The sequence below is a fragment of the Cucurbita moschata genome, unplaced genomic scaffold (genome assembly GCF_002738365.1).
Source record: "Cucurbita moschata cultivar Rifu unplaced genomic scaffold, Cmos_1.0 Cmo_Scf00015, whole genome shotgun sequence".
In the NCBI taxonomy this organism is placed as follows: domain Eukaryota; kingdom Viridiplantae; phylum Streptophyta; class Magnoliopsida; order Cucurbitales; family Cucurbitaceae; genus Cucurbita; species Cucurbita moschata.
Genome location: NW_019268531.1, coordinates 2,187,619 through 2,213,258, shown reverse-complemented (window position 1 = coordinate 2,213,258; position 25,640 = coordinate 2,187,619). Strand labels below are relative to the sequence as shown.

Here is a 25,640-nt window from a genome sequence, read left to right as displayed (position 1 = left end):
TATATATATATATATATATATATATATATATATATATATATATATATATATATATATATATATATATATATATATTTTATAGTACCGTAACTATTTAAATTAATTTACATTTATTTTAATTATTTTTCACGTCATAAATGATAAATTATCGACCTTTCATAGTTATTGTACCTTCCAAAATCTCCAAACTTTTTTCTACCGGACCTTACCAGACATTATTCTATTAGTTCTTAAGAATTAAAATTAATTTAGGAATAATTTATAAAATTTAATCGAACGAAAAGGGTTAGATTGAAATTAAGATAAAATTAAAGTAGTAAATAAAAAAGTTTAAAAATTATGTTTGTAATTTAACTTAAAATTGGGGTGAAATGTAAAAAAATGACTTAATTTGAAATGAGATGTGGTAAAATAAAAAGGTCACATGGGCTAAGGTCAGGTGACCGTTGTTAGGACAAACCCGAGGGAAAGTCTTCTCTTTTTCGCATTGGACAACCCACACACTCAAATCCAACGGACACATTTCACTAGCCGTTGCTTTTGAAAAATACATGTCGTCTAATTAATATACCTTTTCTGGACGAACACTATCTCCCATTAAACCTCCTCGGGCTTCCTCTTCCTTCACTCTCAACTGGGACGTTTTAGATGCTTCTTTTAACAATACCCATTTGGTCATCTTGACGGATTTTGCTTCCAGGATCTCCTTCTCCTTCTTCTTCTTCTAGATCTTGTTTTGGGCTGTTCTGTTTTCTGTTCACCGGAATCAATGGCGTTTTCCGATGAGAATAATCCCAACTTGATCAAACCCACTGGGTTTCTTCCAGGTTTGCTAAATCTCTTCTGTTTGTTCTTGAACATTGAGAAATTTTTTGATTTATAACTTCTGATGATTGAATGGCTGTTCTTTAGGAGGAGGGTTGGAGGAGAGAGGGAGAGCTAATAATCGGAGGGCTCTTATTGATATTAATAAAAATTCTGTGGTGAATCAAGCCTACCCTTGTGTTGTTAACAAGAGAGGCCTCTCGGGGTATGTATATACATATCTAATTTAAATTCTTTCCAGTTCATTCAAATTTGTTCTTGAATTTCGTGCCAATTTTTCCCCTTTTTTGACTTAGAAAGCAAGAAATCTGCGAGAAAAAGCAGGTTGATCCATTTCATAGACCGATTACGAGGTGGGTTTTGTTTTGATTTTTGAATCATTAAAAGAAAAGACCAAAAGGGTCGTTTTGAAATTTGAAAATGTTGTCTTTTTCAGAAAGTTTGCTGCTCAAATCGCGAGTAGCCAACAGCTTCATCATCTTTCCCAAGTAAGGATTCTCTCCTCTGTTCTTTGTCAAGAACTCTATGTGATATCAAAACCACTCGCCTTTTGATCTTTAGGGTTTGTTCATGTTGGGCAGGAAAATAATGCATTTGGGCATTCCATATTTGTAGACGAAGATTGCAAAACCATAGAAAACGACCATCCAGTTCCCATGTTCTTGGAGAAACCAGAGCCATCATTGTCTCAAGAACCAAGCCAAATGGTAATAAATCCCACTTTATCATAGCCAATACCACAAATCTGTCTCCCTTCAAGTTATATGAACAACTTTTGCATTACAGGAGGAGGTTGAAATGGAGGATATTGCAGAAGACGACGCTGACGCCGATGCCGACGACCCGGTAATCGACATCGATAGTGTCGATTCCGAGAACCCGCTTGCGGTTGTCGAGTATGTCGACGATCTCTATGAACACTACAGAAAAATTGAGGTAAATAAATGTCTGGTTTCTCTTGGCTTATTCATTAAGGGATGATCTCTTCATTGTTTACAGCTTTTGAGTTATGTTTGGTGCAGAATTCAAGCTGTGTTCCTCCAAATTACATGAACAAACAAATTGATATTAATGAGAAGATGAGAGCTATATTGATTGATTGGCTTATAGAGGTGCACGACAAGTTTGATCTGATGGGAGAAACATTGTTCCTTACTGTGAATCTCATAGACAGGTTTTTGTCACAAAAAACAGTAGTGAGAAAGAAGCTTCAGCTGGTTGGTTTGGTTTCTATGCTGTTGGCTTGCAAGTACGAGGAAGTTTCTGTCCCTGTTGTGGGTGATTTGATTCTTATTTCTGATAAAGCTTACTCTAGAACAGAAGTTCTTGAACTGGTACTCCTCCATTTTTTGCTCTCATTCTATCAGATCTTTCTGGGAAAAAATTTACTGAAGTGGTCGTGTTCTTGCAGGAGACAGTGATGTTGAACTGTTTGCAGTTTAACATGTCTGTTCCCACACCCTTTGTCTTCCTCCAAAGGTTCCTTAAGGCTGCTCAAGCTGACAAAAAGGTAAAGATTCTCTCTTTTTCTTTTAGTCGCCATTTTAAAACGGAGTGGAGCCATAAATTTGTTAGTTATCACGGATCTACACAATGGTATGGTATTATTCACTTTGAGTATAAGCTCTCGTGGCTTTGTTTTTTGTTTCCCCAAAAGATCTCGTAACAATGAAGATGGATTCTTTGTTGTTTGTAAAGACATTAGCTCACGTGGGACTCCCTCCCAACAATCCTCCCCTCGAACAAAGTACACTATGGAGCGTCCCTTGAGGCCTTTAGAGCTCTCGAATAGTCTCCCCTTAATTGAGGCTCGACTCCTTTCTCTGGAAAGTACACCTTCCTATCGACACTTAGTCACTTTTTTATTACACCTTCGAGGCTTCAAAATATATCCTTTGGTCGACACTTGAGTCACTTTTTTACTACACCTTCGAGGCTTACAACTTCTTTGTTCGACATTTGTGGATTCTATTTATATCGCCAATTTAAGGACATGATTATGAAATCATGTTGGAAATCACGAATCTCAACAATGATATGATATTATCCACAATTAACCTAAGCTTTCATGATTTTACTTTTAATTTATTCAAATACTTCATACTTTTCATTACTTATAAACTCATGAACCTTCCTCCTAACCATCATCAACAAAATTTTGACGTGGGACAAAGTTGGTAAATTTAAGAATTCTGTTAATGGGAACAGCTCGAGCTGATGGCGTTCTTCTTGATCGAACTCTCGCTGGTCGAGTATGAAATGCTGAGGTTCCCACCGTCGTTGCTAGCAGCGGCGGCGACATATACAGCTCAATGTACTATTGCCGGAGTGGAGTGTTGTTGGAGCCGGACATGCGAGTGGCATTCCAGCTACTCAGAAGAGCAGCTCCTGTACGGTTTTTGTCTGATTTTCTTCTCCATTCTTTTTGGTATTTGGTTTAATGGGGCTTAGCTGACCTCGGATGTTGCTGCAGAGAATGCTCGAGACTAATGGTGGGGTTTCATCAAAAGGCGGCGACCGGGAAGCTCACCGGAGTTCATAGGAAGTACTGTACATCAAAATTTAACTACACGGCAAAACGTGAACCTGCACACTTTCTTTTGCAGACTCAGCAATAATAGCCACAAAACAGAACAGAACAGAACAGAACATGCATTGTGTTCTTACTAACAACATTACATGAATGTTCAAAATTTGGGCGGCGGCGGCGGCGGCGGCGGCGGGGACAGCGCAACCAAGAATATCGGAGATTTCTTGTTCTTTTAATTGTCTGTTCACTTTAGGCTTCATTCATCATTGAGATGACAAACCCCAAACCATATAATTTCTTTGACAAAGAATAATATTGGCCTTCTGGCCTAAAATTCCACCTTCAATATTATTTTTAATATTTTTTTATTGTTAATAATATAATTAATTAATTTTTCACTACATTTTTTGAATAAAAAAATAATATCAAATTAAATAACTTGAATTATAACTCGTATTATATTGCCCATTTAAAAGCATTTGAATTCCACTCATTTCGGATGGAAAAACTCAAAGAAAATCGTATCTACTGGGCACCGACTTGAGTGGTAAAAAATGGTATTAGAATTAGACACGGGGCAGTGTGTGATAAGATGCTGGGCCTCCATAGGCTGTTATCAATGGTATCGAACCAGACATCGAACTATGTGCCAAAAGATACTAGGCCTCCAAAGAGATGGATTGTAGTAATATCTGTTGCGTGGTGGGTATGAGCTGTTACAATCGTAGCCTGCGGAAGAAGTACCTACACGTGCATAGTATAGTGTCGATAACGCAATTAGAACTAGTGGTTTTTGAGCCTATTGTGTTATCGGGTCATTAGGAACGAGAATCCTAATGCTACTTTTAAAAAAAATAAAAAATAAAAAACCTCTAATTCCATAATTTCGTTTTTTAGGGAAAAAAAAGGTTTGAAGGCATAAATGAGGAAATGAGTCCTAAATTGTAGAGACATTATGCGGATAGCGCCGACATTAAGCAAGTCAACGATTGGTCAGTAGTACGAGTTTCACGAAAATCCAGTGATCTTGTCCGCTCTGGAAAATACCTCACCCTTTCCTTCCTTTTCTATTGGCTGTCTAACGCTGATTTTTATTTTTCTCCCTTTGGACTTTCTCATCCTGCTGTTCTTCACCCTCTCCGGCGTCCCTCTAATGATCTATCGCGATTGTTAGACCACCGTCACGCCGCCGGAACCCTAAACAGCTCGACTCTGACAACTCTTTTCCAGCGATGGCTCGAAGATCCGTACCTATCCTCAAGCAGCTTCTCTCCAAATCCTCCGCTTCCGATAGTCCTGCTCTTTTGTTCTCATGTTTCAAATCCCCAATCGATGCTCATAATAGATCCGTCACTTACATGCCCCGACCTGGAGACGGCGCTCCCCGAACCGTTACCTTGATTCCCGGAGACGGAATTGGCCCCTTGGTTACCGGCGCTGTGGAGCAAGTCATGGATGCGATGCACGCCCCTTTGTATTTCGAGAAGTTTGAGGTTCATGGCGACATGAAGAAGGTTCCACAAGAAGCAATTGACTCGATTAAGAAGAATAAAGTGTGTTTGAAGGGAGGATTGGTGACTCCTGTTGGCGGTGGTGTGAGTTCGCTGAATGTGCAGCTGAGGAAGGAGCTTGATCTCTATGCGTCGCTTGTGAATTGCTTTAATCTTCCTGGGCTTCCTACAAGGCATGAGAATGTGGATATTGTTGTGATTAGGGAGAATACAGAGGGTGAGTACGCTGGTTTGGAGCACGAGGTAGTTCCTGGCGTCGTGGAAAGCCTCAAGGTACTTTTGTCTTTACGCGCAATGCTAATTATTTCAATTTGATCCCCTAATTGAGTTACCATGTTCACAATTCCAAGCTTCTATAGTCTTTGTTGAGTATTGTTGAGTCGAGTCCCACGTCAGCTAATTAAGGAGTTGGCCATGAATTTATAGGTAAGGAATATATCTCCATTGGGATGACGCCTTTTGGAAAAACCAAAATGAAAGTCATGAGAGCTTATTCTCAAAGTACACAATATCATACCATTGTAGAGATTCGTGATTCATAACGTGGTATCAAAGTGATGCTCTTAACTCAGCCATGTCAATAGAATCCTAAAATGTAGAATAAAATGTGTACTTTGTTCGGAGTCGAGCCTCGATTAAGGGGAGGCTATTCGAGGACTCCATAGGCCTCATGGGAGGCTCTATGATGTACTTTGTTCACGGGGAGAATTGTTGAGGATTGTTGGGGGAGGGCCCCACGTTAGTTAATTAAGGGGTTGATCAATACATTTGTGGACAATATCATACCATTGTGATGATTCGTGGTTCCGAATCGTTTTTTCTGTTTTCTGATGAATGATGCTCGTTTTTTCTATCAATATATACACGTTCCAGGTGCATGTTTGAACGATACTTTATGATTTAGATGTTACAGTACATGTATAGGCAAACGTGAAGTGCTCTCCTTGCATGTAACCATGTTTCAGAGCGTGGCAAGTATTAGATAGCGAGGATGATGTGATAATAGCTGGTTTTGAGTGACTGAGAATGTTTATGCCCGTTTGATAAGAATTTCAATTTTAGTTTTCTATTTTGAGAAACAATGCTTCTTCATTGCATTTTCTTTGTACTGTTCTTGCCCTTCTTGAAATCATTCAAATTCTTGGTTAAATTTTGCCACAAGAAGGTTCTTTCCCCCTTATCTTAGTATCTTTGTCTCTCATACTCACTCTATTGCCAGGTGATTACAAAGTTCTGTTCTGAGCGCATTGCTAAATATGCTTTTGAGTATGCTTACCTGAACAACAGAAAGAAAGTTACAGCCGTGCACAAAGCAAATATCATGAAGCTTGCAGATGGTCTGTTTCTAGAATCTTGTCGAGAGGTTGCCAGAAAGTATCCTGGAATCAAGTACAATGAAGTTATTGTCGACAATTGCTGCATGCAACTTGTCTCAAAGCCTGAGCAGTTTGATGTTATGGTATGCACTTGTACAATTGAATCACATTGTAAGGTCTTAATACATGGCCAAGAATATGAAGCGAATTTGTGCTCACATTTTGAAGTGGTTGGGTGATTCCAACGGTCAAATATCATTTGATGATGTCTTACTGAGACGGGGCAGTTGCTACCTTTTCCCTTCTCCACTCCTATTGTAACAGCCCCAGCCCACCGCTAGCAGATGTTGTCCGGGTTAGCTTGTTACATATCGCCATCAGTTTCATGGTTTTAAAACGTGTCTACTAGGGAGAAGTTTTCTGTTTCGTTTCCCTCTCCAACCAACGTGGGATCTCACAATCCACCCTCTTGGGGGCCAGCATTCTTGCTGGTTTCTATTGTAACAGTCTAAGCTCACAGCTAGCAGATATTGTCCGCGTTAGCCCGTTATATATTGCCATCAGCTTCACGGTTTTTAAAACATGTCTACTAGGGAGAGGTTTCCACACCCTTATAAGATATGCTTCGTTCCCCTCTCCAATCAATGTGGGATCTCACACCTACCTTTCTTTCTTCCTTGCCTTCCTTGCCTATTGGAAAAGAGGAAGGAGGTAGAAAGCTTGGGGGTGGGAATTGGATTACTAATTTCATTGATTGATACATCCTTTCATAGAAAAGTTACATTCTGATTATCACAGATTTGGAAAGTAGGAGATGATATTTGATTATGATTGGATATAATTTTGCAGGTGACACCCAATCTTTATGGAAATCTTGTAGCAAACACAGCTGCTGGTATAGCAGGTGGAACAGGAGTTATGCCGGGAGGTATGCTCAAATCTTTCACAGTTTCAGATTCAATGCTTACTTCTTAGCATTTCTCAAGTTTTTATTAGAAACCTTAATTGAGGCAGACACAGCAGATGGCATATCATGTCAAGTACTTGCCCTTTTCATCTTGTATGTCAACAAATTTAAGATGGATAGAAGGTGAAATTGTTTTATTTCCTTGATCCGTATCTGGGAATATTGCTTGGAGTCGCTTTGTTTTGGTTTCTTATGAGGTAGGAGATAAAATATTGCTTGATTTTTGTTACAATCCAAGCTTACTGCTAGCAGATATGGTTCTCTGAGCTTTCTTTTATGGGTTTCCCCTCAAGGTTTTAAAACGCGTCTGCTAGGAAGAGGTTTCCACTCCCTTATAAATAGTGTTTCGTTCCTCTCGACGTGGGATCTCACAATTTGGAGTCTTCTTTGTTCAGGCAATGTTGGTGCTGATCACGCTGTTTTTGAACAAGGAGCTTCAGCAGGAAATGTGGGGAATGAGAGACTAGTGGAACAAAAGAAAGCAAACCCTGTAGCGCTGCTCTTGTCATCTGCCATGATGCTGAGACATCTCCAGTTTCCTTCTTTTGCCGATCGATTAGAGACAGCGGTAAAGAAGGTGATATCGGAAGGCAAGTATCGGACCAAGGACCTCGGCGGGCAGAGCACGACTCAAGAGGTTGTTGATGCAGTCATAGCTGCTTTAGATTGATCAAGTAAGGAGAATAACTTACCCCACCATTCATAAACAATTTATACCATTTTTGGGTAGTCAAAATCCTGCCCAGTTTCCTGAATCAAGAAAGAAGATATGCCTTTGGCTTTGAATTATTATTATGATTTGTTTCAGTTTTCCCAAGCACATCAGAGTTGGGAATGCATTTCTTGTTCCAATAATCTCGATTCATAACAACAATTTGTGGTGTATTTGATTTGCAAAATTTGAAGAGAGAGCAATCTTAATTTTACTCTACTTGGATTGACTGTGTTGGTTGCTTATGAATTCATTAATTGACGTGGGACTCCTCTCTGGACACTATAGAGCCTCCCCTAAGGCTTAAGGAACTCTCGAACAATCTCTTCTTAATCGAGGTTCGACTCTTTCTTTAGAGCCTTCGTACCAATAGAGATGGTGTTACTTATAAACTCATGATCAACCCATTAATTAATCGACGTGGGACTCCTCTCCCAACAATCTTCAACAATCGTCCTTCGACTTCGAACAAAGTACACCATATAGCCTCCCATGAGGCTTATAGAACCCTCGAACAGTCTCCCTCTTAATCAAGGCTCGACTCTTTCTTTGGAGTTCCCAAACAAAGTACACCATCTGTTTGACACATGAGTCATTTTAACTACACTTTTGAGGCTCTCAACTTTTTTGTTCAACATTTAAGAATTCTATTGACATGGCTAAGTTAAGGGCATAAGTCTCATGCCATGTTAAAAACCACGACTCTCCTACCGATATTGTCTACTTAGACTTTATTTTTGGTTTCCCCAGAATATCTCATCCCAATGGAGATACTGATTCTTATAAACATATGATCTAACCCTTTAATTAACTGATGTGAGACTTCTCTCCCAACCATCTCCAATATTACAAACACTACAAAGGTACATCACGTACATAAAGACGTTTACTTTCATTAAGATAAGGTCACAAATATTTATGTCTCATAGTTATGACGACAAAAATATTCGTGATTTTATTACACCGGAGTATTTAACGCTTAGGCAAAAGAGCTCTGATTATTACAGTCCAAGTTATCTCCATAGCTGACGCCTAATATGTCGCAGTACCTTTTGTAGAACCCAATTCTGCTAGCCACGGCGTTAGCAGCACGGCCTCCACATTCAACCCCGCCATTGATGATGTTGGTAAGGACACCGTAACCAGGCCATCTTCCAGCAGCTCTATCAGCATTTGATGGTTGCCATCGGCCAGTAATAACATCATGGCTTGATGGTTTGTTTCCTTGTGGCGTCATCCAGAACCAAATGGCTGTCTTGAATGCTATGACTGCGTCCGTGGCTACCAGCTCTGGATTGTTCAGTAAATCCAATCTCAGTGCTCCACCAGCTTGCCCGTAGTTGTAGTTGCTAATCATTAAATCAAGTAAATTCAAAACATTCAAAACATGTCGGCACAACACAACCACAACCACTCAAGTTCACTGTTAGTAGATGCTGTCCGCTTTAGTCTGTTACATATAATCGTTAGCTTTATGATTTTAAAACGTGTATACTAAGGAGAGGTTTCCACACTCTTATAAGGAATGCTTCGACCCCAATGTCCTCACTGACACAACGCCCAGTGTCTAGCTATGATACCGTTTGTAACAGTCCAAGCTCACCACTAGTAGATATTGTCTGCTTTGGCTCGTTAGGTATCACTAAGCCTCGTAGTTTTAAAATGCATCTACTGGGGAAAGGTTCCACACCCTTATAAGAAATGATTCGTTTCCCTCTCCAACCGACGTGAGATCTCACAATCCATCTCTCTTAAGACCCCAACGTCCTCGTTGGCACAACGCCCGGTGTCGGGCTCTGATACCATTTGTAACAATCCAAGCTCACCGCTAGTAAATATTGTTCGCTTTGGCTCGTTAAGTATGACTATCAGTCTCATAATTTTAAAATGCATCAACTAGGAAGAGGTTTCCACACCCTCATAAGGAATGTTTCGTTCCCTTCTCCAACTGATGTGGGATGTGGTTCATGCTTGAGATTTTTTTGAGTGGATCCAAAAGCAAAACTACCAGAACTTATATTAAAGTAGAAACGAGATTAAAAAATTACTAAGTGATTTGGATGGGTCCGCGTTCGTAATATTGTTGGCCTGCAGCACACGGCCATTGCGAGCTCGGCGAGCAATAAGTACCCCGGTTGATTTCTCTTATTTGGCAATATCCCCATGCATACGGACCATCGGGTGCGGTTGGCCATCCTCCTACACCACACTTTATATTTAGCTTCTACATCGATCTATTTTCATAACTAAACACTTAAAAAGTCAATCCAAATCATTCTAACCAACCCGTAGTTTCATGAGAAGTTTGGCCAAAGAAAGCCGCCAATTCTCTCTTACGAGTGGCATCATCTCCCGTAGTAGCAAACCCACTAAACGATCGAGCAGCAGCAAGAAAAGCATCGTAGCTATAGAATCCATTGCTAGGACATCTTGGGTCGTTACGATACTTAAGCATTTGATCGAACGTGGCAGAGCTAATGAGCCTAGCAATGTTGCCTCCGCTGCCGTTAGGACTCGGAGTCGGGTTTGAACGACGACATCGGCTTTGACAACCATGTCCACAGTAAGCACGGGTGGTGCCGCACCACCCAAACTGGCTGCAACACAGCCCGTTTGGGCAGACAGCGCCGCTAGCCTGCCGTCCACATTGCTCAGCAGAGGCTCCCAACAACAACAGAGGAAACAACAAGAAGATCAATGCATAATCCTTCATGCTTCAAATCTTTGCCTCAATTTTCCACCACCATTCTTTACATATTGGAACCTTTGGTGCGCTTGCAATCATCAAAGATATCCACCATAGATTTAGTTGATTTTGTTAAAGATTTTAATTAAATTCTTAATTAACTTTTAACTTTAAATTACAAAATTAATTAATTTGAGTTAAAAAGTATATAATAAGTCTAAGTTGGAGACGATCATAGTATGGGTGACAGTTTATCACTGTTGGAGGTAGGAGAGATTCAAATCTCGAGATTATTTGGAGACATATAAATTATTAAATTTACATCTAACAATTATTTTAAGCTAATTGAGTTGTGACGATTTTTTTTTCGATAAAAAAAATGTGATCATAGAGCGCGTTTCAGAGGACGATATAGTCAAAGTCAACCACCCATTTGAGATAAGACCTTATCTAAAAAAAAATGATTAATGCAATAAAATTTAAAATAATCAAACTTATCAATATATTTTTATTTAAATGGAATTAAATTTCTTCCAAAAACAAAAATATCTAGTTCAAGAAATATTAAATATTAAATTTGATTAATATTTGGTTAAAAATATGGCAACATCAGTCGCTTTGGCCGAGTGGTTAAGGCGTGTGCCTGCTAAGTACATGGGGTTTCCCCGCGAGAGTTCGAATCTCTCAGGCGACGTTCTTTTTCCTTTTATTTTTCCAAATATTTCGGTCATAAGAAGCTTCGCTTTAGCACCGGAAATGGCGGTGGCGATGAGCGTGCCAACGTCCCCTCCGCCTCTCGGAGGGGCTAAACCACCGGAACGACACTGGTTTTGACAACCAGCTCCACCGTAGAGATCAGTGGCGCCGCACCACCCATATTGAACGGATTTTTGAAACAAAGGCTATATACAAAGAACTAAAAGAAGCCGTAAGAACTATGATTTGGAGAAGGAAAAAAAATAAACACGGCACGTCTCCACCATCTCCACCGCCACGTCACCGCCGCCGCCGCCTTTCAGGATGAAGTGGACGACCAGTAGTCAGTCATCTAGAATCCATAATCGGTGCCGGAATTTCGGGAATCACGCAATCATTTAAGTTTATTATTATTATTATTATTATTATTATTATTATTATTATTATTCCTTCTTTGACTTTTCAGAGCCGCCAGCTTCCGTCTTCATACTTCTCTACACTTCCATTTTGAATGGTAATAAATTAAAAAATTCGAGGAGTGTTTAGTAAGAAATTGAATTTGGAAAATTGTCTAATTAATTTAATATTTTTTAAAATATATATTTTTTTTTGGATAACTCAAATGTAGATCGGTTGAATCAGTAACTCAGTCCAATCCAAAATTATTTCTCTACGGTAACTGAGTTCATGAATTATGATCAACAAATCGTACGAGCTGCAAGGTACATTGGTCAGGATTTCATGATTACTTTATCCCATGCAAATCGTTTGCCTGTAACTATTCAATATCCTTAGGAAAAATTAATCGCATCGGAGCGTTTCCGCGGTCGATTCCATTTTGAATTTGATAAATGCATTGCTTGTGAAGTATGTCTTCGTGTATGTCCTATAGATCTCCTGTTGTTGATTGGAAATTAGAAACGGATATTCGAAAGAAACGATTGCTTAATTACAATATTGATTTTGGAATCCGTATATTTTGTGGTAACTGAGTTGAATATTGTCCAACAAATTGTTTATGAATGACCGAAGAATATGAACTTTCTACTTATGATCGTCACGAATTGAATTATAATCAAATTTCTTTGGGTCGTTTACCGACTCAACCCAGCTCATTGGTTCCGATTGGATTGTTGGGTTCAATTTTTATTTTTTATTTTTAAATAAACTTAAAAACAACGACGATGGTGGTTATTGCAAAGTCACTATGCATAGATACGACCGAATAGTTAGATGCTTTAGAATAGACTACTGCTCTATATGATTTTGTCTATCTTAGAAATGGAAGGTAAGAGAGAAGAGAAGGCTTGCAATCGTGTAAAGGTGGCACGACAATAGACATCAAGTCAACCCTAAATTTTTATACATATATTGTTTGGGTTGGGTCAAGTCGACCGTAAGCATACTGAACTTGAACCCAACTTAACCCACTCGGTTCCTTGAAAATGATTAAAACACCCTCACATTACCCCTCTTAAATCTCTTCACCGTTCATTTGCATCACTGATGCGATCGACAACCACTGACCACTACTAGCTGTTGTCCACCACTTACTATAAAAATCACCGCATTGCCGCCACCGCTCATTAGAGCAACCAACCTAAACCTTACCATTGTCACCATTGATCCGAGGTAGTAGTCAGCGGTCAATTATAGTGTTTTAACTCGAAATTAATAAGAATAATAATAATAATTAGTGAGACCATTCAAACTTAGACATGGACGTTAATAAAAAAAAAAAACAAGGCAACGGTCAACCTCCAACATTCCCTAATTTTATGTTAATTTACACCAAATGATACCTATAAATATCTCCACTTCCCTTCCCATTTTCATCATCTTCTCATACACCAAACAACAATGAAGCTCCATACGCTTATTGTCTTAGCCTTTGCCTTCGTTTTGGGAGGCGCAGCAGAGCAATGTGGGCGGCAGGCCAACGGCGCTCTCTGCCCCAATGGCCTCTGCTGCAGCCAGTTCGGATGGTGCGGCGACACCGACGAGTACTGTAAAGATGGTTGCCAGAGCCAATGTGGCGGCTCAACTCCTTCCACACCCCCCAGTTCCGGCGGCAGCGGCGTCGGAAGTATCATCAGCGAATCCCTCTACAATCAAATGCTCAAGTATAGCAAGGATCCTCGATGCCCCAGTAATGGATTCTATAGATACAATGCTTTTGTTACTGCCGCTCAATCCTTCCCTGGCTTCGGTACCACCGGAGACGCTGCTACTCGTAAAAGGGAGCTCGCTGCTTTCTTCGGCCAAACTTCTCATGAAACTACTGGTTAGTGTTAAAGAACTCTTGTGGTTTTGATATTGAGTTCTCTAAATTACTTGCTTATAACGTTAGGAATCACGGATCTCTACAATGATATGATATTGTCCATTTTGAGCATTAACTCTCCCGACTTTACTTTGGGCTTCCCCAAAAGGTCTCGTTCCAATGGAGATAGTATCCCTTACTTATAAACTCGTGATCTTCCACTAAATTAACCAACTTGGGATTCACTCCCAATAATCCTGAACAGCCCCAACAATCTTCGACAATCCTCCCCTCAAACAAAGTAGACTGTAGAGTGTCTCTTAAGGTCTATGAAGACGTCGAATAGCCTCCCCCTAATCGAGGCTCGACTCCTCGAACAAAGTAGACTCTAGAGCCTCTCTTGAGGTCTATGGAGACCTCGAACACCCTCCTCTTAATCGAGCCTCAACTCCTTCTCTAGAGCTTTTGAACAAAATACACCTTTTGTTCGACCCTTTTGACTACACCCTTGAGGCTCCCAACTTGTTTTTTCAACCTTTTATTGGCATGTCTAAGTTAAAGGCATAACTTTGATATTACGTTAGGAACATGAACCTACCCAATGATATGATATTGTCTACTTTGAATGTAAGTTCCAGTACGTTTGTTTTGGACTTCTCCAAAAGGCCTCATTCCAATTGAGATATATCTCTTATTTATAAACTCATGATCATTTCCTAAATTAACTCACGAGTGTGGCGCAGGAGGGTGGGCTACCGCACCGGATGGTCCATATGCATGGGGATATTGCTTCATAAGGGAGAGAAACCAAGACGTATATTGCTCACCAAACCAGCAATGGCCATGCGCTGCTGGCCAGAAATATTACGGCCGTGGCCCAATTCAGCTAACCCAGTAAGACCTCTGTTCTTCCTATAACACAACATATCATCAATCTTCTGAGATTTTAATCCTAATTCCTTAAATGATCAAACTTTTCTAGTAACTACAACTACGGGCCAGCGGGCAATGCACTAAACTTAAATTTGCTGGGCAACCCTGATTTGGTAGCCACGGATGCGGTTGTTTCATTCAAGACAGCCATTTGGTTCTGGATGACACCACAAGGAAACAAGCCATCGTGCCATGATGTTATCACTGGGAGATGGCAGCCCTCGAGCGCCGACAGCGCTGCCGGGAGAGTGCCTGGGTATGGTGTCATCACCAACATCATTAACGGTGGGCTCGAGTGCGGACATGGCCCCGATGATAGAGTTGCTGATAGAATTGGGTTCTACAAAAGATACTCCGACATGCTTGGTGTCAGTTACGGCAGCAACTTAGATTGCAACAATCAAAGGTCTTTCTAATTAATCTTATAATACCATGTAATAAAATGTCTTTTTGATGTTGTAAAAGACAACTATGGCCGTTTTGCTATGTGTAATGTCTACACACATATCTTTATGCAATAAATCAGTTTGGTTTCTTTTTGCGTCCGAGATTCTACGTTGGTCAGAGAGGAGAACGAAAAAAAAAAATAAATTAAATTTGACTTTGCATAATAAAATAATTATTACTATTATATGCTATTTCTAACCTCGAGAGCTCTATTTTATATTATTAAATTACGAACAAGTTGGATAAAATTTAAATTAGGTTGGCTGGGAAAAATTAAAAATCATTTGCAAGGATATAAATTGGGTTTAGAAAAGTCAAATAATTTTTTTTTCATGCTTAACTTTGACCCTAAAAATAACTTAATATTAGAATAATAATATGATGTGTTCATGCATGCATTAAATTCTTATCTAATTTACTTGTAGGATTTTTTTTAAAATAAAATAAATAAATATTCCAATTATTTTATAGATTTAATTTTTAATTTTTTTTAAAATTTAATAAATCTTCTTCACCCTTCATTTTTCTAAAAAAAATATAATTTTTTAAATGGATTTCTCTCATACGAATGAAGAAAAAACTATTAATTTTGTTTCAAAATTTACTAATAAAATTTAGTTATTTTAACTTTTTAAATAAATATTACAGAATTTAGTTATTATTTATTTATTTATTATTATTAATATACATAAGTTTTCTAATAAATTTGCGTGTTTCATTTGATTTTATGTAATTAATGAGGCTATAATCTAGGTTCAAAATGTTTTATTTATTTATTTATTTATAGATGTGAGTTATGTTGGAGGGTGTAATAGCCCAATCTCCAGATATTTATAGATGTGAGTTATAATGATCAGTTTCATTGGAGGCTCAGTTTCGTAGCTGACACAACCGACTGTTGTTTTGGAGTCTTACATTGGCTAATTTAGAGGATGATCATGAGCTTATAAATAAGGAATACATCTACATTGTTACGAAGTATTTTTGGGAAACCAAATACAAAACCACACGAGCTTATACTCAAAGTGTACAATATCATATCATTATGGAGGGTCGTGATTCATAATAGATGGAACAAAACATTTTATATAAAAGTGTAGAAATTTTTTCTTAATAAACATGTGAGACTGATGAATATACGTACTGCAAGCAGTGAGCTTGTGTTGTTACACCAAAACTGTACGTGAGTCGAATCTAAATTTTAAATACAGTTGAACTTGGGACGCTATAAAAAAAAAAATTTTAATTTTTAGGTGTAATTAATATATATTACAAATAAAATGTGGGCACTAGACTTTTCAACAAACTATATATATATCAAATATCATTTAAAATCTTAATAATAAACATTCATAATTTATTTTTCATGATATCATCTACCTCAATTTTTATATTTATTTTATTTTTATTCCCAAGCCTTCAAAAAATTCCCTTTAATTTATTATTATCAAAAGTTTATATACTATATTGAAGAGAAATTATTTTTTACACTCAATTATTTATAATTAAATATTATTTTTATGTTTTATGGATAAATACCAGATATTATCAACAGTTGATTTTTCAAACCCACATTAAAATTAAGATGTTGAATTTTCTTTAGTCATAGTTTCATTAAAGCTATGGATTGAATTTTAAAGCTATAATTTCTAGAATGACAAATTATAATAATAAATAAATAAATAATTATTTTGTTTTTATTTTAAAAAAATAAATATAACCCTCTTAAATGTTTTAAAAAATAATTTGTAAGATTTAATTCATATAATAGTAGCAATAATATGGATATTTAAAAAAAAATTAATTTAATAAAATAAAATTCAATTAAATCAAAAGAATAAATTTTCTACCTTTAAACACTCACTATTTCAACTATCATGTTTTTGTAAAATAAATAAATGCACCCAATTCTCTTATATTTAACCAATAATATAGAACAAACAAAATATAATTTAATCTGAAAATATATATGATATAATATTTTAAATAATTATTTACAAATATAAATTATCAACAAATAGAATCAAATTACAACACTCCCTCTATTTTAGTAATTATTAATCACAACAATTTAACATTATTTTCCAAATACTTTAATCTATTTACTTTTTTTTTTATTTTCTATTTTTTATTTTATACAAACACAGCTGATAATAATTATTTTTAAAAAAATTAGACTAAATTAATAAAACTCCCCATTTATCTAAAAATATCCTTAATTTTTTAAAATAAAAATTAAATTATTATCAATATATGAACGAAAATTGTTTATCTAATCATGATTTTACGACTATTCAAATTAGGTCGGAGTGGGCCCCACCAATTACTCCCGTCAATTAAGGAGAATTCTCATTAGGTATGTATGTATATATATATATATATATATATATATATATATATATGACATTAATAAACAAGGTTGCGGTCAATCGTGAACAATAATCCAAAATTATTTTAATATTTGGAATTGGGTTTGAAAATTCTACGGAAAACTCCCTATAAATAACTGCACTTGCTCTTCCCATTTTCCTCATCTTCTCATACACCAAACAACAATGAAGCTTCATGCGCTTATTGTCTTAGCCTTTGCCTTCGTTTTGGGAGCCGCGGCAGAGCAATGTGGGCGGCAGGCCAATGGCGCTCTCTGCCCCAATCGCCTCTGCTGCAGCCAGTTCGGGTGGTGCGGCAACACCGACGAGTACTGTAAAAACAATTGCCAGAGCCAGTGTGGCGGCTCCACTCCTTCCCCACCCCCCAGTACCGGCGGCGGCGGCGGCAGCGTCGGAAGTATCATCAACGAAGCCCTTTACAATCAAATGCTCAAGTATAGCAAGGATCCTCGATGCCCCAGTAATGGATTCTATAGATACAATGCTTTCATTACTGCTGCTCAATCCTTCCCTGCCTTTGGTACCACTGGAGATGCCGCTACTCGTAAACGGGAGCTCGCTGCTTTCTTCGGCCAAACTTCTCATGAAACCACTGGTTAGTGTCAATGAACTCTCGTGATTTTGCTTTTGATTACTTAAAATGTCTAATATCGATAGAGATTATTCCTTACTTATAAATTTACGATCATTTCTTAAATTAGAACAATCCTCCACTCGAATAAAGTATACTATAGAGTCTCTCCTAAGGTTTATGGAGTCCTCGAACAACATCTCTTTAATTGAGACTCGACTCTTTCTCTAGAGCCCTAAAACAAAATAGCCCTTCGTTCAACACTCACTCTTGACTGCAACTTTGAGGCTCACAACTTATTTATTCGACATTTGTGGATTCTATTGACATGGGTAAGTTAAGGACATAACTCTATACCATGTTAAGAACCACGAACCTTTACAATGGTAGAATATTGTTCACTTGGAGCATAAGCTCTTATGGTCTTTGTCCTAGGCTTCCCTAAAAGGCCTCATTTCCCAAGAGGTCTCATATTAGGGACCACGAACCTCATTTCCCAAGAGCTCAAAGTAGACAGTATCATAAGCTCTTATGATACTGTCTACTTTGAGCATAAGCTCTTATGACTTTTGTTCTGGGCTTCCCAAAAGGCGGGATTCAATCGAGATATATTCCTTACGAAAATTCCCTAAATTAAACTCTCTTTCTCTGAAAAGTTGCAATTTTGACTTGCAAATGAATATTAAAACGAGTGTGGCGCAGGAGGGTGGGCTACCGCACCGGATGGCCCATATGCGTGGGGATATTGCTTCATAAGGGAGAGAAACCAAGACGTATATTGCTCACCAAACCAGCAATGGCCATGCGCTGCTGGCCAGAAATATTACGGCCGTGGCCCAATTCAGCTAACCCAGTAAGACCTCTGTTCTTCCTATAACACAATATATTATCAAAATTCTGAAATTCTTATCCTAATTCGTGAAATTATCAAACGTTTTGTAGTAACTACAACTACGGGCCAGCGGGTAGGGCGCTAAATTTGAATTTGCTGGGCAACCCTGATTTGGTAGCCACGGATGCGGTTGTTGCATTCAAGACAGCCATTTGGTTCTGGATGACACCACAAGGAAACAAGCCATCGTGCCATGATGTTATCACTGGGAGATGGCAGCCTTCGGCCGCCGACAGTGCTGCCGGGAGAGTGCCTGGGTATGGTGTCATCACCAACATCATCAATGGTGGGCTCGAGTGTGGGCGTGGTGCCGATAGCAGAGTTGCTGATAGAATTGGGTTTTACAAGAGGTACTGTGACTTGTTGGGCATTGGCTATGGCAACAACTTGGATTGCAACAATCAAAGGTCTTTCTAAATGGCTACGCTTACACTAAAGCTATGGCTGCTCTGTTTAATAAATGGTGTAACCTTCAAATTTAAATAAAGACGGGAAATTCGTTGTTCCCATTCAAATCTTTTGTGATCTTGTTGGGCCGAACCACGGCCCATTTACTTTCCCACGCAAATCTCAATTTCTGTAAGAAACCCTTACAATTGGTTCGATCAGCGCGGGGGAATTGGAAGATGGGGAAATTGTCGCCATCGTTTCGTTCAGCTCTCTCCACCACGGTCGTTAACCAACCGCCTCGTCCTCCGGCGGCGCCTCCGCTTTTGTCCGGCGAGTACCGCTCCTTATATTAAAAATGAACACCAAAACTTCGCCAGAAAACCTCTTCGCGTCAGAGCTCCGGCCACCCTGGAAAGCCGAAACTCCCGACGGTGTTCAAATCGGCTAGTCTTGCAGATGCCAAGAAGCTCCACAGCTCCTTCGTCACCACCACGAAACCTCATCGGATCGATCGACGTTTCATATCTTACTCTCCACCTCCGGGAATGGTACTGTACTGATTCGTCTCTCGATTCGGTTCGGCAAATTCTCAATTTCATGGTTAACAATGGCTTCAATCCTGACAAGGTAACCACGGATATTGCTGTGCGTTCGCTTTGTTCGGTAGGTTTGGTTGATGAAGCTATAGAGTCGCCTCTTGATTCTTATACATTTAATCATCTCGTTAAACAACTTTGCATGTCAAAGCTCTGTCTACTGTTTATGGTTTTATTGATGAAATGCGTAGTAGCTGTGGCGCGAAGCCAGATCTTGTTACTTGTACTATCTTGATAGATAATGTGTGCAATAGCAAGGATCTACGTGAGGCGACACGGTTGGTTAGTGTGCTGGCTAAGGAGGTTTTTAAGCTGAATTGCTTTGTTTATAACTCAATTATGAAGATTTATTGTATGCTTGCTGTCACAATCCCACTTTTCTTGGTAGCGTATGTCCAGTTAATGTAGGCAAGCATACCTCTCACTCCGATTTGAGAAGAAGATTTTAGAAAACGGGGACGGAGAGATTTAGAAGGAGACATTGAAACCAAGATTGAGAGGATTTGAAAGTAATGTTATATAACATACAAGTAAAAGGCAACACAATAGCTTAAGTAGTATATAACTTTTTCGGGTATGGAGAATTTGACAACTAGTCGCATCTCCCTAGAGTACATTTTGAAGCGATTCAGGTTTGGTAGGCCGAGACGTGATTTCGCTGAATGGTCATACAAACAGAAAATACAATGTTAGACAAATACAACATGGAATAACATAAAGGGTTTGACGAGGTATGGGCATGCAGCAATGGACAACACGCCTTGGACGAGCATGACCGTGATACTTGGCAGGAGCAGCGAGGCAATTGGTGTCGGGCGCTTTGCAGGAGTGGTAGAATTTCTGAAGCCTATCGAGTGTTTGATTATGCAGTTGAGAGTAAAAGTCTGACTGATGTTGCTGCATATTCAACGTTGGAGAGTACACTGAAGTCACTGAAGAAGGCGAGGGAGCAAAGCCATGCTATATAACTGGTAAAACTTTGGTCATTTCGTATTAACTGTTTGTATCTTTTGAAAATTTCTGGATTTTTTTTTGCTTTCCATAGTCTTTTACCTTTCCCCCATTTGAAATTTTTCTGCTTTTACTCAATGTCGTTAAAGAGTGCCTCTTATTTCTCCTGAACGGACATGAGTGTAACAGCCCAGGTCTAAGCCCATTGACCACGGACAGATATTGTCTTTTTTGGGCTTTTCCTTCCGGGCTTTCCCTTTTAGGTTGCTCGAGGTTTTTAAAATGTGTCTCCTATGAAAAGGTTTTTACACCTTTATAAGGAATGTTTCATTCTACTCCCCAACCGATCTCATAGATAGTAGATAGCCAAGGTCCCGCTGCTACTACTTTTGTTTGGATCTAGAATCTTGATGCAGACTCATTTCCTCAAGAGTGGGACAATTGTGAAGAAGAATATTCTTATTGGATAATCATTGTAACAGCCTAAGCCCAAGCCCAAGCCCAAGCCCAAGCCCACCAATTGTAGATATTTATTCTTTTTGAGTTGTTTCTTTCGGACTTTCCCTCAAGGTTTTTAAAACGCCTCTATTAGAGAGAGGTTTCCACACCCTTATAAAAATGTTCGGTGCTTCTCTCCAACCAACTTGTGTTCTCACAATCCACCCCCTTTCGAGGTCCAGCGTCGCTGGCACTCGTTCCTCTCTCCAATCGATATGGTATAAGTTTTGCAGCTTTAGTAGCTTAATGCAGTGACATCTTTAAGTCTTCTCGAATGTTATGAATTGTGGTTATAGATTTATACTTTTGGAATGGATTAGAATATCAAGTATTCGACAATGTTGATGGCAGCTGATACCAAATTCTATTTCTTTACTCGTTCTGATGATAGCTGCCAAATCTCACGTTTCTAGTTCCTCTGATTTAGGCCTGGATCAACAACCTCAACAAGCATTTGGCTGGCTGGTGAACAAAGTGGTTTAGCCCGGGTTATCAGAGCTTGCTGGGTAAATTTTCATAGCTCAAGCAATGGCAGGAGAATATGCTGAACCCAAAAACGTTGATCAACTCATCTCAAAAGGTATGATTTATGATTTGGGTCGAGTTGCTAACTTACTTAGGTTGAGTTTGAGTTGATTGTGCTGAGTATTAATAACAAAATACATTCAATTAATTTTGCAAGAGAAACAAACAAAACTCTAGATTCTGGGTGATTTTTAGGGCAATAAACATGATTTGTATAATAATCTTGAGTGGTCAAAGGGAATTGATTCATGTGGATTCTTTTCTCTAGAATTGGGAGACACCCACTCATTGCCAGGCTTTAATGTTGAGAACCCACATTGCAATGCCAAGCCTTATGGTTTGATAAATACCAAATTATTATTATTTATTAGTATTATTATTTTGTACATCTGTACGTTTTTCTCTCCCTCTCTGTTCATCCGTACTTCATATCTGTGTCATATTGATCCAGTCGTTTAACATTAGTGTTCTAACATTGAAGTTTTGAAAAATATAGATTTGAATATTTGTTTGAATATTTGTTTCCGTAATGTTCTAAGTTCAAGATTTGGAACCTGAATTCCCTAATGACCTTAACATTCCACTGCATCTCTCGTGATATAATCACGTTAATTACGCTAAGAGGGTTATTAATGTTCATAAACTAATATCAGTCATTTTTAAATCTTTTTTAAAAATGGAACATGAATACTCTAAACCAAACATATTTCTCTTTAGAATTCGTATGATTTAACAACAATGATTATTATCTTGAATCTTGTTGGTATGAATAGTAACTCTAATTTCTTTTAAATGTTTTTTTTAATAGGATATGATTCACCTCAAATGTGATATTCATTAATTTACTTTACTCTTTCCGAGGGACAGAACAATTTGGATAAAGTTTATATAGTTTATAATATAAAGATATGAAAAGATTTTGACGAATTCAGCTGTAAATTCATTTAAAAAAATGGAAGCCAACAATAAATTCATGAATTTATTACACAATTACGTTCTTTTGTTCTTTTATTTATTATTATTATTATTTTTTTTGGTGACTGATAATAGAATCGTTGATTATTCTTATCCTTGAAGGAAGTGGATTGCATTACATTCATGCACCTCCACATTCATCCGCTACCGTAAAGATTTTTGCTCTGTTTTTCGCTCTGCGCCCTTCACATGTTCGACAAAATGCCTGACTGAACCTCTTCTCATGTCTCCCTCGTGGCGTCTCTCCACGACCGGGGCCTCACTGTCTTCTCTCAATTTTTGACCATGTGGTTTGTTTTCTCTCTTCCTTGCTCCAACCCTTAACTTAAAATCTCATGCCCACTTTCTCTTTTTTGCCATTTCCCTCTGTTATAATGAGAAATTTTACTCTTTATCTCTCAAACTGAAAATTATGGTGTTCTATAGAGCAATAGTTTACTTGATTTTTGTGTTAGAACTCCACTGTAGAATGACTTCTTAAAGTTCTTACAAAGTGATTGATGAGCATTTGTGGATTTTCATAACCAGCTCTTTAGGTAACTTTCTCTTCCCCCCATTGTGTTAGCCGCATGCCCCGCCCTTTGTCTGCTGCTGCATTACAAACATTACTATAATATTGGAATGGTAGTAGCAATGTTTGCTCATTGTAAGCCTAGATTCATGGCTATAGCTATTAACAAAGCCACCATTTAAAAGGGGTAGCCACTTTTTATTTCTATGCACATTCTTCTTCATGGGTGGAGACAAAACATGGGTCGAGAATATTTAGGTTTGAATTAGCTGATTCTTTTTTCGCCCACATGATTATTCATTTTGATTAATCTTAAACTATGTTGGGTTTAGGAGAGCCCAATAATTGGGGAGGCAGGGTGGCATTGGTATCATTATGGCCTGCAACTATGCCAACATGTTCAATACTTTATTATTGTATATTGTTGTCAGAGCTTGATGTTGGCCAATTGGTGGAGCATTTGATTAAAAAATTTGACATAGATGCTCAGATTGTAGGCTGAAACTGTTACAAGAGAATCAAACAGAGCTGAGCCTCTGGTCTATAACGCTGTGGCTTTGACATGCATGCATACAGACTTTGTTAGCTTCTCTTTTCCATATAAATTGGCTGTTATGTTGGTTGGTTTTGCTCAAGCCATTCAATTCTCTTGTGAGTTTCAGCAATTTGCACACCAAGGATGGTGATCTCATCGATATTCACCGATGCCCACCAGCCTGTTAGATCGGTTAGCTTGCCTGCGAGGGTGGAGCTCGAGCCAGAACCATTGCTGGAGAGCCTAAAATCCTTTCAAGTTTCGTCTTTCAATGCGAAAACGACTTCTTTTGGACTCGAAGGGATTCGAGCTGCATTGGTTGGGCTAGCAGAGTTGTATAACTCTGTTGGGGAGCTTGTTCAGTCTTCTTCCACTCAGCAAGCTCTTGTTCACTATAAGGAGGGGAAGCTTGTGGAAGAGGCTTTAACTGAGTCTGTTATATTGATAGATTCTTGTTGCTCTGCAAGAGACATAATCCTTATGATGAAACAAAATATACAAACCCTTCAATCGGCTTTACGTCGAAAAGTAGCAGATTCGAGCATCGAAAGCCACGTTCGTGCCCACTTCAGCTTCCGAAGGAAAGCGAAGAAAGACATTGGAAGCTTCCTCGGTTCATTGAAGCAAATGCAAAGTAATAGAACAACAAGCTTCCCTTTATTGGATCTACCAAATCATGATTTGTTGCCTCTTATCAGACTGCTAAGAGAAGCAAGAACCATCAGCATCTCCATCTTCGGAGAGCTTCTAGCATTCCTATCGACGTCGGTGGCGAAGGGGAAGGCTAGCGGGTGGTCATTGGTCTCACAATTGATGCCCACGATCAGGTCGAGATCGGGGAAAGGACGGAAAATAGTAAATGAGTTGGAGAGTGTGGATATTGCTCTCCATTCTCTCCTTGGCCATGGGAGAGAAAACGAAAGCAATGATAAAAAAGCTGAAGTTCAAATGGCACAAAGAAGGCTTAGAACATTGGCGTCAAGTTTTGAAGGAATAGAGAGTGAATTGGATTGCATGTTCAGATGTTTAGTTAAATATAGAGTGTGTTTTCTTAACATGCTGGTTCATTGAATTGTTGAGATCTCAAAACATTCCAAAGTCTTGTACATTTTAGTCACTTTGTGGTCACAATTTTATCTGAGATAAATATAACCCGTCATTCTTTGATAGTACGAAACTCAAACTCTTAAGTGTAGTGTAATAACTAAGTCCACTGCTAATAAATATTTGGTCTGTTATGTATCGTTGTCAGTCTCACAATTTTATAACGCGTATGTGGGTGGATTGTGAGATCCCACGTTTTGATGCAAGGGATGTGGTATTAGAGCTAACATATGCGTATGTGGGTGGATTGCGAGGGATTGTGAGATCCCACATCTCTCCCTAACATACGCGTATGTGGGCGTATGTGGGCGTATGTGGTATTAGAATTAGTCACCGAACGATACAAGGCACTGGTTGAAGTAGATGCATGTGAGGCTAACAACGATACGTAACAAGTAAAAACAGACAATATCTACTAGCAATGGACTTGGGTTGTTACAAGTGGTATCAGAGCCAGACACCGAGCGGCGTGCCTACGAGGATGCCGGTCCCTAAGAGAGTGGAGGTGGGGGTGGGGGTGGGGGTGGATTTGGGTTGTTACAAGTGGTATCAGAGCCAGACACCGAGCGGCGTGCCTACAAAGATGCCGATCCCCAAGAGAGTGGAGGTGGGGGTGGGGGTGGATTGTGAGATCTCACATTTCTTCCTAGTAGACGCGTTATAAAATTGTGAGGCTAACGACGATACATCAGGAGCTAAAATGGACAATATCTGCTAGCGGTGGAATTGGGTTGTTACATATATACTGTGTTTGATAAATATTCTAGGTAAAACTTGATTTTTTTTTTTTTTTTTTTTTTTTTTTTTTTTTTTTTT

General features: G+C 38.6%; 6 protein-coding genes and 1 non-coding gene across 9 annotated transcripts; 6 read left to right on the top strand and 1 right to left on the bottom strand.

The window, feature by feature from the left end:
• The first annotated feature begins 584 nt into the window (after positions 1 to 584).
• LOC111453079 (G2/mitotic-specific cyclin-2-like) lies at positions 585 to 3,694 on the top strand. Of its 2 annotated transcripts, none has more exons than XM_023094020.1 (10): positions 585 to 827; positions 913 to 1,030; positions 1,122 to 1,178; positions 1,262 to 1,313; positions 1,407 to 1,532; positions 1,612 to 1,761; positions 1,848 to 2,159; positions 2,237 to 2,335; positions 3,034 to 3,215; positions 3,287 to 3,694. In XM_023094020.1, the coding sequence occupies exons 1-10, from the start codon at positions 770 to 772 to the stop codon at positions 3,441 to 3,443; spliced, it is 1,311 nt and encodes a 436-aa protein (XP_022949788.1). In that variant the 5' UTR covers positions 585 to 769; the 3' UTR covers positions 3,444 to 3,694. The 2 variants fall into 2 exon arrangements, with proteins under 2 accessions (XP_022949788.1, XP_022949789.1); XM_023094021.1 differs by having other exon boundaries at positions 586 to 827; positions 3,299 to 3,694.
• A 746-nt stretch (positions 3,695 to 4,440) lies between these two features.
• On the top strand, positions 4,441 to 8,076 carry LOC111453080 (isocitrate dehydrogenase [NAD] regulatory subunit 1, mitochondrial-like). The gene is made up of 4 exons (XM_023094022.1): positions 4,441 to 5,139; positions 6,086 to 6,325; positions 7,032 to 7,110; positions 7,545 to 8,076. The coding sequence occupies exons 1-4, from the start codon at positions 4,588 to 4,590 to the stop codon at positions 7,817 to 7,819; spliced, it is 1,146 nt and encodes a 381-aa protein (XP_022949790.1). The 5' UTR covers positions 4,441 to 4,587; the 3' UTR covers positions 7,820 to 8,076.
• LOC111453081 (endochitinase-like) lies at positions 5,416 to 14,979 on the top strand. Its single transcript, XM_023094023.1, has 6 exons — positions 5,416 to 5,420; positions 6,776 to 6,781; positions 11,199 to 11,207; positions 13,089 to 13,527; positions 14,250 to 14,400; positions 14,489 to 14,979. Exons 3-6 carry the CDS (start codon positions 11,202 to 11,204, stop codon positions 14,853 to 14,855), a joined length of 963 nt encoding a protein of 320 aa, XP_022949791.1. The 5' UTR covers positions 5,416 to 5,420; positions 6,776 to 6,781; positions 11,199 to 11,201; the 3' UTR covers positions 14,856 to 14,979.
• On the bottom strand, positions 8,726 to 10,601 carry LOC111453083 (endochitinase-like). The gene is made up of 3 exons (XM_023094025.1): positions 10,148 to 10,601; positions 9,910 to 10,060; positions 8,726 to 9,210 (listed from the first exon to the last, which is right to left on the bottom strand). The coding sequence occupies exons 1-3, from the start codon at positions 10,572 to 10,574 to the stop codon at positions 8,841 to 8,843; spliced, it is 948 nt and encodes a 315-aa protein (XP_022949793.1). The 5' UTR covers positions 10,575 to 10,601; the 3' UTR covers positions 8,726 to 8,840.
• TRNAS-GCU lies at positions 11,160 to 11,241 on the top strand. Its single transcript has one exon. It is a non-coding gene; the product is annotated as a tRNA-Ser (tRNA).
• A 2,433-nt stretch (positions 14,980 to 17,412) lies between the features above and the next one.
• On the top strand, positions 17,413 to 19,256 carry LOC111453082 (endochitinase-like). Its single transcript, XM_023094024.1, has 3 exons — positions 17,413 to 17,871; positions 18,550 to 18,700; positions 18,790 to 19,256. Exons 1-3 carry the CDS (start codon positions 17,442 to 17,444, stop codon positions 19,154 to 19,156), a joined length of 948 nt encoding a protein of 315 aa, XP_022949792.1. The 5' UTR covers positions 17,413 to 17,441; the 3' UTR covers positions 19,157 to 19,256.
• An 86-nt stretch (positions 19,257 to 19,342) lies between these two features.
• Positions 19,343 to 24,892, top strand: LOC111453085. Of its 2 annotated transcripts, XM_023094027.1 has the most exons (5): positions 19,343 to 20,696; positions 21,602 to 21,754; positions 22,777 to 22,964; positions 23,143 to 23,210; positions 23,848 to 24,892. In XM_023094027.1, the coding sequence occupies exon 5, from the start codon at positions 23,865 to 23,867 to the stop codon at positions 24,789 to 24,791; it is 927 nt and encodes a 308-aa protein (XP_022949795.1). In that variant the 5' UTR covers positions 19,343 to 20,696; positions 21,602 to 21,754; positions 22,777 to 22,964; positions 23,143 to 23,210; positions 23,848 to 23,864; the 3' UTR covers positions 24,792 to 24,892. The 2 variants fall into 2 exon arrangements, with proteins under 2 accessions (XP_022949795.1, XP_022949794.1); XM_023094026.1 differs by lacking the exon at positions 23,143 to 23,210.
• Positions 24,893 to 25,640: the final 748 nt, after the last annotated feature.